This window comes from Suncus etruscus, chromosome 5 (genome assembly GCF_024139225.1).
Source record: "Suncus etruscus isolate mSunEtr1 chromosome 5, mSunEtr1.pri.cur, whole genome shotgun sequence".
Lineage (NCBI taxonomy): Eukaryota > Metazoa > Chordata > Mammalia > Eulipotyphla > Soricidae > Suncus > Suncus etruscus.
Window position 1 is genome coordinate 57,883,094 of NC_064852.1, and position 12,967 is coordinate 57,896,060.

Genomic DNA, 12,967 nt, shown 5'->3' on the forward strand with positions numbered 1-12,967 from the left:
TGCCTCTCATCTTTGTTTAAAGCCATTTATCTCTTTTATTTTTTTATTTATTGCAATGTCTTTCCAAGTGGTGTTTAGGTCCTGGTGACCACTCCTGGACTGATTCTTAGTCCATTGCTGTGTTGGCCTCATGGTTCCTTGCTCAGGCATGGTGATGATGAATGCCATTAGGACAGTACATATCAAGCAGTTCCCAGATACTCATCAGTTCTGGGGGGTACCAGGGATTGAACTTGAAGCTTTACTCATGCTTTGAATGATTGCCTCAGCTTTTTGATTTTTGCTCTTTTGCCTTATTTTTTCCCCCATTTCTCTTTCTTCTTCTTCCTCCACCTCTTTAATTGAGGTTATACTTCACATATAGTATTATGTATGTGTAAGCATTGTTAAATAGGTCTTAATAATATGTATATTTTTGTGACATTTAAAAGTATCACTTAGAGCAAATTTAGTAACTTGTGCTTTCCTTGTGCCTTTTTTTCAGTCAACAAAACACTGAGACCTAGATTATCTAATGTTTCAGCACTATTTTTGCCATATTTTTAGATTTTCTTCCATGGTCTCCTAATAATTTTACTGATGATCAATTACATTCTATATGAAATTTTTCTAAGTGTCTCAAAGAGTGGGAAATAAGAAAAATGTCTTTCCTGATTCAAAAAAATGTTACAATGTGAAAGGGAGGAAGACATCGAAGAAATAATTACAAACAGGTTAAAAAGAGGTATGAATGTCCAGGATACTCTGGAGTAGTTTATCTTGAGTAGCTAACCTGCTTTGTCAATTAGGGACAGCCTTTGTGGAGTAAATCTTAAGTTGAGGCTTGAGGAATAAAAGAGAGAGGCTAGAGAGACAGTACTATAGCTAGGGCATTTGTCTTGTATGTAGTCAACTTGGGTTAGATTTCCAGCACCCCAGGTAGTCCCCTGAGTTGATCCTGGGTGATCAGGAGTAATTCCTTTGCACCTTTGGTTATAGCCCCCAAACAAACAAAAGCACCCTGAAAACACAGAAAACAGCAATAACAAAAACAAACAACAACAGAAATTAGCTGAATGATTTCAAAATAGAGCCAGGAGTGACCCTTGAATGCTGCTGGTGTGTCCCCCAAACCAAAAACATACCAACAAGAATTGTGGGTATGAAGTTATTGATAGTTGAGTTTTGGGCATATATTTCAACACTAATCCCACCACTGATGTCAAGTCCCATCATCAGTGCTCCCGTATTCTGCCATTTTCCACTCTGCAACCAACCTTCCTTATCCCTTGCCTGCTACTTTGGTGGGCAAATGAAAGTTTGGTGGTTTCAGCTTAGATCCTTTGCTTTTAGTGTTATCGAGTCTGTGCTTTGAATGTATATAGTTCTGCCACTATAACCAAAGCCCGGGTCCATATTTCCCCATTACTTTCTCATCCTCCCCACCTTGAAATTTCTTTTCTTTTCTTTTCTTTTCTTTTCTTTTCTTTTCTTTTCTTTTCTTTTCTTTTCTTTTCTTTTCTTTTCTTTTCTTTTTTTTTTTTAGGCTCTGGGGTTAAAAATGACTAGGCATCTCCCTTTACAACATTACATTCCCTAATGCGATTACTTTTTATGCCACAGATAAGTGAGATATTCCTGTATTTGTTTTTCTTCTTCTGGCTTATTTCACTCAACATCTTTCAGTTCCAGTTAGGTTGTAGTAAACAGCATGATTTCATCATATTTTGCAGCTGCATAGAATTCTATTGTGTACACATAGCACATCTTCATAATTCATTTTGCGTCATTAGACACCTAAGCTGCTTTTATATGTTAGCTGTTACACTCAGTGCAGCAATGAATAATGGTGTTGTATATGTCCTTTTGAATGAATGTTTATAAGTCCTGGGGATAGATAACTAAAAGCGGAATTGCTGGGCCATATGGTAGCTTAATTTGTTGAGGACTCTTCATACTATTTTCCACAGGGTTTGATTCAGACAGTATTCCCACCAGCAGTGGATCAGATTTTCTTTCTCACCATATCCCCACCAGCACAGACTGTTCCTACGATTTTTGATATGTGCCATTCTAACTGGTGTGTGATGATATCTCATTGTTGTTTTGATTTGGATTTCCCTAATGATAAGTGATGCTGAGCACTTGTTTGTTTTTCTTTTCTTTTTTTGCTACAACTTAAAGACTCCTCTTACTTGTATCTTGCTCCCCTATGATGGTCCTTTTTAATTTTCTTTTCTCTTTGGTTTTTGGGCCATACCTGGCAGTTGAGCATTTTTTCATGTGTCTATTAGAGTTCCATTTGTCTTTCTCTGAGAAGTGTCTGTTCATTTCCTCTCACCCATTTTTTGATACGGTTTTTCAATTTGTATTAGTGGGATCTTTGTGACTACTTCATGTATGCTGTTTATTAAGCCCTATCTGAAGTGTTAAATGCAAATATTTTTCTGTTCGGTTAGCTGTCTAGCCTGTGTTTTCTTTCGGCATGTAGAAGTTCTTTAATTTGATAATAGTTTCATTTGTTCATTTTTTAATTTTGTTGCCTTTGCCAGTAATATCAGATCATTGAAGATGCTTTTGAGGCAGGACAAAATTATTTAAAATGTGGTGGGCCTTGTTAGTGATTTTGAATTCTCCCCTATGAGCAACATTAATAGTTTTAGTTAGAAGAATAATGCTGTTGATTAAAAGCACAAATTATAGTCTTTCTGCATGGCAGGAATTCTTTTGGTGTCATTTTCTTTGTGACTCTACATTGACTTAACCTTTCTAAGTTTTGGCTTTTTCACCTATAAAACTGATGTATTATTAATACTTTAGATTATTGGAGATCCATGGGATCATATACATAAGGCAGTTATTAATGTGCTTTGAATGTGAAGAATACTTATGCTTTGGCTCTTGTTATTTTTAAAGGAGGGCACAGCATGATTCGGTTAATACTAGATTATTTGAAATAACTAAAGGAAGGAATAACAGTGTGTTGGACTATATATAGCAATGGCAGATAGAGAGAAATGGATATTGTATGTGCATCTTATACCTACAATATAACTTCTATTTTGGAAGGCCTTCTTTCCAAAGTAGGAAAAAAGAATATAATTATCCCTTATGTTCTCTTCGCAGAACTTTAGCTATCATCAATCTTTGTCCAACTCTGTTACCTTCATTGGATTATTTTAAAATGAATTTCAGATGTTACTATATTTGTAAATATATCTTCAGGATAAGAGTTTTAAAACTATAAATGTATGCTTAAAAACAGTGTGCAGGGGGATGGAGCGATAGGACAGCATTTGCTTTGCATGCAGCTGACCTGGGACGGCCGGATTTGATTTCTGCCCGAGGAATTGGTCCCCTGATCCTGCCAGCAGGAATTTCTGAGTGCAGAGCCAGGAGTAACCCCTGAGTGCAGCCTGGTGTGGCCCCAAAACAAAAACACCAGTGTACATTTAAAATTGCCTAAATCTTGCTACTGCTCATATTTCCTTTATTTCCTTTATTTATTGGTCAATTTTCATATCACATTTATACATGCTTTATTCAGGGGATTTTATTAATATCAGTTAAGCCTCTAGGTTTAGGGTATATGTGCATGTGCCTCTGTGTGTGAGTATGTGTATGTTTTATGTGTATTTTGCTTAATGTCCCATTTTCTGTTTTCAGATGATACATTATTTTTGTGTCATTTAATTTGATTCTCTGCTTCCTGTTTTCAATTTTTGTTAAAAAATACTTAGAGAAGTCTAATGAATGTTAAGTTTCTCAGTAAGATAGAATAGGAAAGTGGCAATTTAAGGGATAAAAGAGAATGATAATGATATTGGTGGTAATTATACATATTAGTTGAGTAGGACACCTAGTTTCTTTAATGCCTCCTTGTCTCTTTTCTTGAGATTAAGAACCCTTAGGGAGAAACACTTTTATATTAGGTTGGTATAGGGAGAAGAAGGCAAATTAAGGCTTGAACATGGCTTTTAAAGAAAATTTTATTTATTTTTGGGCTACACCTAGTGATGCTCAGAGCCTTATTCTGGCTCTATGGGTCATTTTCTGATGTACAGTTAAATCACCAATGTAAAATCGCCAGAAAATCACTCCTGGTGAGGCCCAGGGGACAATATAGGATGCTGGGTATTAATCCTTTTTGAGTATATAAAGCTAGCACCTCAACAACTGTACTCTTTTTCCAGCTTTGAACATCTGTTTCTGAGTGATCTGTGAGACATCTTAAACATTGTTAGATAGTTGGCTACTTGAACTCATAAATAAGACACAGCAGGAGATAATTGTTTTGAAGATATCATTTACTTCTGGACTGGTTGAGAATTTCTGTGGTAGTGTGTGATCAATGTTCCATTTCTTCAGTAGAGAAAAATAAGCCAAATGTAATTATAGGATTACAAAACGTTAAGATTACACCTATTTAGATTATATGGTTTTTATTATTTTTGTATAAATCTTTATCTTTGAAATTGAATCATTTTACATACTTTGTGGAAATTTTATTTTAAAATGTATTTTACAAGTGATATAGTTTCATTATCATATTCTGTGATTACTCAGAAATATTGTTTTTTTTATTTTCCGCTAATGAGAATACTCTGGCATTTTTTGAGGTAGTTTTATTTAATTTTGATAATAATGCTTAATTTGATTTCATTTTGTTTTAATAGTGGCCAATTCGCCATGGTATAGTTGAAGATTGGGATTTGATGGAAAGGTTTATGGAGCAAGTGATTTTTAAATATTTAAGGGCAGAACCTGAAGATCATTATTTTCTTTTGGTAAGTGTAAATTATACTTTTAATATATAAATTTTTGAAGAAATTCTGATCCTTTTCATCCTATTAATACTTTCATAGGCACTCTTGATTTTTTTCTTAAATTTCTCATTTGTGGAGCTAAAGCGATAGTCCAGCACTTGTCTTGTTTGCTGCCAATCTAGTTTAATTTCCTAGCACCCTGTATGTCCCCAGGATCCCAATAGTGATACCTGATCACAGAGCTATGAGCCAGTGTGACCTCCCCAATTGTCATTTATTTAAAAATCTTGCTAAGATGTATAGCTTTTAACTTTTGAATTATGTTGAAGCACCAAAGTTTAGGCATTTAAGAAGCTCTTATGATATATTTAGTAAATAATATTTATGAAGAAACAGTAAAACTCACAGATGAAAACATGGTGTTTTTCTTATTAGTAACTAGTTGCTTTGCTTCTTAAAGAAAAAAATACAAATTTGGTGGCTGTAGAGGAAATAAGGCACTTCACTTGTCTGTGGTCAACTTGGATATAACCCCAAGTACTTATATATGGTGCCAGAGCACTGCAAGGAGTGGTCCCTGAGCACAAAGGTCCCTGAGTGCTACAAAGGTGTGTGTGCATGCTTACATACCCCCACTCCCACTGGGAGGCCCAGCAACCCTAACCCACATCTGACACTCTCCAATACAGAAGTATCCCAGTTCAACAACTGAACTTTATCAAGCTACCAAGTCACCAAATCATTCCAGCTCTATGCTTCCTAGAGGATGTGGCCATATATACAGCCACACCACATCTTCAAAATTCATAGCATAGATAGCCCAGTAAAAACACAACACATTTGATGGGGAAAATCGTGTAAAAGACCACAAAGTTCAGTGAGTGAAAGTATAACACAGAAGGCTTAACTAGCACCTATCAGTATACTAAATCTTTAGAAAAAGACTTTATTAACACCATTGTGAAATATAACAATTATTACAAGTTGACCTTATTGATATATTTTTTGACAATTCCATTTGCCTTTTTGTTGTAACAAGCAAAATGAAGTATATTTATGCCTGCTATAGGGGCAGGCTGGAGTGGTGGGTGGCAAATTGGGAACATCGTTGGAGGAAAGATTACACTGGTGGAGGGATTGGTACTGGAAAATTGAATGTCTGAAACAACTGTATTATGAACAACTTTGAAAATCATGTTATAGGGGCCGGGAAGGTGGCGCTAGAGATAAGGTGTCTGCCTTACAAGCGCTAGCCAAGGAACGGACCGCGGTTCGATCCCCCGGCGTCCCATATGGTCCCCCCAAGCCAGGGGCGATTTCTGAGCACATAGCCAGGAGTAACCCCTGAGCGTCAAACGGGTGTGGCCCAAAAAACCAAAAAAAAAAAAAAGAAAATCATGTTATAATGAAAAAATATTGTCTTGAGTTGGGGCCTCCTACGTAGTCTCAAAAGGAGACTGAGAGCCACTCACAGTAATTCTTTTTTTTTTTTTTTTTTTTTTTTTTTTTTTTTTTTGGGTCACACCTGGCAGCACTCAGGGGTTACTCCTGGCTCTACGCTCAGAAATCGCTCCTGATAGGCTTGGGGGACCATATGGGGTGCCGGAATTTGAACCACTGTCCTGCATGCATGGCAAACGCTTTACCCCCATGCTATCTCTCCGGCTCCTCACAGTAATTCTTAATTATGGACCGAGGATGTGCTGCTATTTGTCCCCTGTTATTCTGGGGATCAACTAGACCACATTGGTGATGCCTCAGGGGCCTCCATGGCCCATACCCTAAAATGCATGAGGACCAAGCAGTTTGACCATATGTAGAGCATGCACTTCACTAGCTCCTATATTTTTTACCTTGAAACTTTTTTTTTTTAAATCATAGTGGTGCATGTTTTTAGTTAAACACAAACACACACAAAACTTCAGGGTCCAGAGCGAGCGGTCGCGTAAGTGGTAAGGCGTCAGCCTTGCATGTACTAACCTAGGACGTACTGCGGTTCCATCCTCTGGCATCCCATATAGTCCCCCAAGCCAGGAGCAATTTCTGAATGCATAGTTAAGGATTGAATCCAGGTGGCTGCGTGCAGGGTAGATGCCCTACCATCTGTCCTATCATTCTGGCTCTGTCTTTTAATATTTTATATGCATTTCATTAACTAGACTCATTGTTGATAACTTTTAAGACAGAGTATATATGCACAGCATATAAATTATAAAGCTATCATTTTGTGGTTTTTGACTGGGGTTGGTTGACTTTCTCTAAAGGAAAGATATTTTTGAAGTATTTTTGAAACTTGTAGGGTACATGTTTTCTGTCCCTGTTGCTAAAGCTTGAAAGCAGGCATAATTTTTAATGGTATGACAGCTAGATAAGCCAGGTTTAGCCTTATGTGTAGCTTGCTTGCCCTCTAATACTAACAAGTATACATTTGTATGACGTAAACTGTTACTAAGACAGAGAACATGACTTTCAATCCAAGAAGTTTTGTCATATCCTAATATCTAACCCTGTTTTCTAGATGTGACCAGTGTTACAGTGGTTTGTCTATATTTGGTTTGTATGAATGAAATAAGCAATATATTCATTTGTGATTCATCCCTGTTGGAATAATAGCAATTTGTGACTAGTATTCCATTTTATACCTCAGATAGTTTGCAGCTTTTCTTTTGTTAATATGAATTTATGAGTATTCTTATAACTTTTTGTCTACATACATTTTTATTTCTTTTGTGTAACTATCTAGAATTATGAAATTGCTCTGTCCTGGTTTATTATTTTCTATGCAGTGCTCTGGAGATCTTAGGTCACCCTATTGGTGATTAATGGCCAGATGAGACTATGATTTAATATGGATACCTGAAGATATAATGCTGTTGATGCCCTTTGCTACTGGAGTTGATTGGACCACTAAGGCCACTATCTGTGTTGCTTCCCAGGGACCATGTGATGCTGGGGATTTAAAGGGGATTGAGTGTGTGCCAGATGTGTACTTTAACTCATAGACTATTTCTCTGGCCCTAAGTTTATTATTGAATCATCACCTCTTAAATAAAGTTCGAAAATTCTTCTTAAATATGTTTAAATGCAGGCGGCATCTTTGTTAAAGGTCTTATCTAGGGCTCCTGCATTATTTCTTGAACTCTATATTTATTACTAAATCATTAACTCCTTTTGAACATAGTTCTAAACTCCCCTAAATAAACACAGATAACTTCTCTGTTAAAGGTCTTACTCAGCTAGAGATGGAGCTCAATGGTAGAATATATTTTGCATATCTCATGCCCTCGATTCAGTTCTTGGCACTGGTGTGGATGGGCAGGTATATAGATAGCTGAGTGATTAAACATTTGTCTTATATTAATCAGAAACTGAATTTAATCCCCGGCATTACAAAAGAAAAGAGAACAAAATAAAATAAGATTTACTTACTTGAAAACTTTACTCTTTTTTTTTTTTTTTCTTCAACTTTCTTTAAAATGTCTTAAAATTGGGACCGGAGAGATATCACAGTAGTAACCCCTAAGTGTTGTCACTGGGTGTGGCTCAAACATAAAATGTCTTAAAATTTACAAGTAAAAAATTGAACATGTATGGGGCCAGAGAGGTAGCACAGCGGAGTTTGCCTTGCAAGCAGCCGACCCAGAACCAAAGGTGGTTGGTTCGAATCCCATCGTCCCTTTTGGTCCCCTGTGCCTGCAAGGAGCTATTTCTGAGCAGATAGCCAGGAGCAACCCCTGAGCACCGCTGGGTGTGGCCCAAAAACCAACCCCCCCACAAAAAAAAATTGAACATGTAGTGAATTTAAGTTTTGTCAGTATTTATTTCTCTATGCATTTTGTACTTTTTAAATTTAAAGAATCATTTCTTAGATCGGAAAGATAAGACTTGTGTATTTCTTTCTTTGGTGGAAGCCTGCTACTGCTTTGCCCTAATGATCTTGCAGGCCACCTGGGCTATTTTGGTGGTAGTGGGGAGGTACCAGAGCTATGTTTAAATGTGTTCAGGGTCTCCAGTGTTACTTCCAGCAGTGATTACAGGGGATCATGCAGTCTACTCACTGGGGTTATCTCCAGAGCAGATTTTGTTGTATTAAGTTTAAAAGCTTTTATTTTTGTGTTTAAATATTTTAGACGATATATAGGATTGCACTGTTAAATCAGATTCATAAGAAGCCAAAGAAGTCTTACCCAGTATAAGCCTAAAAATATAAAGGATTTCAGTAACAGTGAGGCAAAAAGCAAAACCTGAGTTCTGGGATTATAGATGTTGCCCAAGGTTTTTTCTGACTTCTTTTGATGGATTTCGGTGGAAAGATAACATGCAGATTCCATAAACTGAGAAGAATTACGTAAATATCTCCACATAATGTTTCATCATTATTTAACATGATATATTTTCTTCCTAGAAAATGTCATAAATTTGTAGCATCTTAGTTTATTTGCAGTAATCAAAACATTTTACATATATTCTACTAAAATAACATAGATAAGAACTTTTTGCTAGAAAACAGTATTTTTTCTTATAACATTGTTTTCATATGTATAAACCTGTTTGAATTCACTAGTTTTACTTTGATCTATATGCTTATCTTTGTACCTCTGAGTTTTATGATGTAATAGTGTTTGATATCATTTGTTTCTCATTAAAAGTTGTTTACAAAGTTATTAAAGTAATTAAATCTTATCATTTTAATTAATTTGATAGACTGAACCTCCACTGAATACTCCAGAAAACAGGGAATATACTGCTGAAATAATGTTCGAGTCTTTCAATGTTCCTGGCTTGTACATTGCTGTGCAGGTAAGCAAATTAGTAGGTCAGAAGAACTTGATCTTAAATTTTAATCAGGTTTAATTAATACATTATGTATATACACACACCTATATTATATATATGCGCATTTTTTATATGTATGTGTATATGTGTACATAAATCTTTCACATGTCATAATTTACCAATCCAACAGTAGAAGGAATTTTACAGGGAACGGAGGTACTATATACCAGCAAAGTATTGTATCCTTTTTTAGATTTTGCTTTTGATTTAATATGATATATTTGACCACCCTCAGGTCATACTCTAATGCACACAATGTGTGCTGAATAATAAATACATACATACATCTTTTAAACTTCATAACAAGCAGATTCTTGGCATATTATAAATTTTTAATAGTATATAAGTGATATTGTATATTTCTTTTACCCTACAATGATAATTGTGTGATTCTGTTTTAAAATAGAAGAGCCCAGATATCTTTCTAGGTCCCTTTCAGATATTTTAATGTGGATAGGTAAAATACATTTACTTTATTTTGTTTTTTCATCTGTCTTGTTGTGAACTTCAACCTTTTGAAATATGCTTTTAAAAATATAAACTAGCTGTGTTCTCATTTTTACACTTACAAAATGAATTATACTTTTATTGTTTATGTTGGGGACTTTTATAGAGGGTATTATCTAGTTAAATTAATATTTTAGAAGTGTGTAGTGGTAACTTTCTGTGGATAAATAACTTGTAAGGTATTCTTAAATGCATTTTGAATGTAGAAAACGTGGGGTTAATCTTATAAGTAATATTTAATAGCAATCTTTGTATTTAATAACTGGTAGATTTATACTTTTCTATTTTACCATTATTTTACTTTACTGTAACAGTCTAGCCCATTTAAACATAGATTTCACTTCTGGCAATTTAGTACTGTACTGGTTAGTCTTCCACATAGTTGGTTTGTGAAGAAATTCACCTCACTAAAATCTAAAACATTTACACATGTTTTTCAAAGCAAATATATGCTCTTAATTTGGTTTTTTCAATGTAGATTGCTATTGCAGAATTAAAAAAATTCTGAATATTTTGACAGTAAATATATTTAAAATAAAGCATATATATAATAAACCTTTTATTAGCTTTGTCATATTTATGTTTGTGTGTCCCCCCCCCCCCCCACTCCCCAAGGCCGTTCTTGCCTTAGCTGCATCTTGGACCTCAAGACAAGTTGGTGAACGGACATTGACTGGTACAGTAATAGACAGTGGAGATGGTGTCACTCATGTCATTCCTGTGGTAAGGAAATTCAAAATAAAAAATTACTGAATAAAAAGATAATGCACCAGTTAAATTATATGAATGAATACCATTTTTAAAGAAACTTTATTACTTTATATTATACTTTAAAAACTTGCTGTAATTTGTACATTTTTATACCACTTTTGTATTTGTTGGAATTTGTAGAAACTTTAGGAAAATTCTAAGATGTTCTTTTGCTGTAGGTTTGTACTGCAATAAAAATACTGAAAAAATTATTGGAAATCATTTCTAATTCATACTAAAAAATGAGTTTTAGTATTTAGAGTAGAATGTTTTCTTAAATATGAAATTCTATTTTCTAGTGTTTGTATTTAACAACCAGTTGATGGATTTTATTTACATTAACTGATTTCAGACCGTTCCATAGATTAAATAGCAGAGAGATGTAAACATGACATATGACCATTGATGATTTTTGTCAAATTGTATCCAGATAAATGCTTGAGTTATATATGTGCTTTATGGCTTATAATTTGTTTATTATATACATTAATATATATAGTATGTAAATATAATATAGTAATATATATATGGTATGTAAAATATATAATAAATAATCCAAAGAATGTAGTTGAGTAAAACATAGATGAATCTTGATCTAAAACAGTTGAGAATACAAATGTACATTGATATTTGATTGATATTTAACAGTTAATTTTTAAATCATTTTAAAACATTTTGTAACCAGTATAACATTTTATTCCATCTAGGCTGAAGGGTATGTTATTGGCAGCTGTATTAAGCACATTCCAATCGCAGGACGAGATATAACATATTTTATTCAGCAGTTGTTAAGAGACCGAGAAGTAGGAATTCCTCCCGAGCAGTCTTTGGAAACTGCTAAAGCAGTAAAGGTAAAAATTAATAATGAAGTATAATTTTCTTAGAAATCGAGTTGTATTTATAATGATAGATCAGGGAATACTCAAGTGAAGAATAGTACTTAGAAATAATCTGTTTAGGGCCCGGAGAGATAGCACAGCGGCATTTGCCTTGCAAGCAGCCGATCCAGGACCAAAGGTGGTTGGTTCGAATCCCGGTGTCCCATATGGTCCCCAGTGCCTGCCAGGAGCTATTTCTGAGCAGACAGCCAGGAGTAACCCCTGAGCACCGCTGGGTGTGGCCCAAAAACCAAAAACCAAAAAAAAAAAAAAAAAAAAAAAAAAAGAAATAATCTGTTTAGAAACAATCCTAATTATATTTATGTTTTATCACTTTTTTTGTTAAAGAAAACTCTGGGATTATCAACTCTTCGCCTGTTCTTTTCACATTTCACATTTGAGGGGACTCTTTGAATCGAAACATTTATATTATTTTACTTTAACATATTATTAAGATATTTTTAGTGATATAATTAATTTTCTGCAGAGTCCACACATCTCATCTTCCTTACAGAATTCTTAATTTTAATACTAATACTTTTATTTAAAAAATATTTGGTGATGGTGGCTCATGATAGTCTTTACCATTTGCTAACACACCTAAAATATTTTACTTGGTTTTACATATATTTTGAATAGGGAAATCAAAGTACCCTGGAAAAACTTAAGTCTCATTTATTTTGCTCTCTTTTTTGAACCGCTTTTAGGATGTTGAAAAATTAGGAATGATAGTGTTTTTATTGTTTTCTAAATAATAAAGGCATTACTAAATGGCTGCCAAAAATAACTTTTTTTTACAGCTTCAAAATTAAATAGGTAAAAATGTCTATATAAATATTACTGTTTCAACCCTGAGAAATTCATGCAATCTTGAAAAATAACAAAACATCGAGAATTTAACTGTTCAAGAATATTTGAATCTATTCTGGGAAGTATCACTGGTTATAAAATTTATCAAGTTAGTGTACTGTTATTTAAAAGTTAAAACTCAAAATAGTTCACACTTTCAACTTTATAGACTGTACTATATTTCTGATGTGAAGAAAGTGATAAAAATAGAAGAAAAACAAAACAAAAACAAGCATGTGATATAAAGTTAAATAAGTATGATCAAGATGTAATAATAGAGGTACACAAAAGGTAATACCAAAATGGTAGAGAAGGGTGTATTGTGAGATTGCTTCTGGTCCCAAAAATAATTGCAACAGCACAGAAGTGATCACAGAATTCTGCCTCTTGCCACACAGAGGA

General features: G+C 34.4%; 1 protein-coding gene across 1 annotated transcript in view; it reads left to right on the top strand.

Annotated features, from left to right (window-relative positions):
* The window catches only part of ACTR3 (actin related protein 3), a 60,518-nt gene that overhangs the window by 31,389 nt on the left and 16,162 nt on the right, over nucleotides 1–12,967 (top strand). Inside the window, exons 4-7 of the mRNA XM_049773576.1 lie at nucleotides 4,656–4,766; nucleotides 9,450–9,545; nucleotides 10,704–10,811; nucleotides 11,546–11,689. Coding sequence (XP_049629533.1) covers nucleotides 4,656–4,766; nucleotides 9,450–9,545; nucleotides 10,704–10,811; nucleotides 11,546–11,689 — 459 coding nt within the window. The remainder of the gene's footprint in view (nucleotides 1–4,655; nucleotides 4,767–9,449; nucleotides 9,546–10,703; nucleotides 10,812–11,545; nucleotides 11,690–12,967) is intronic.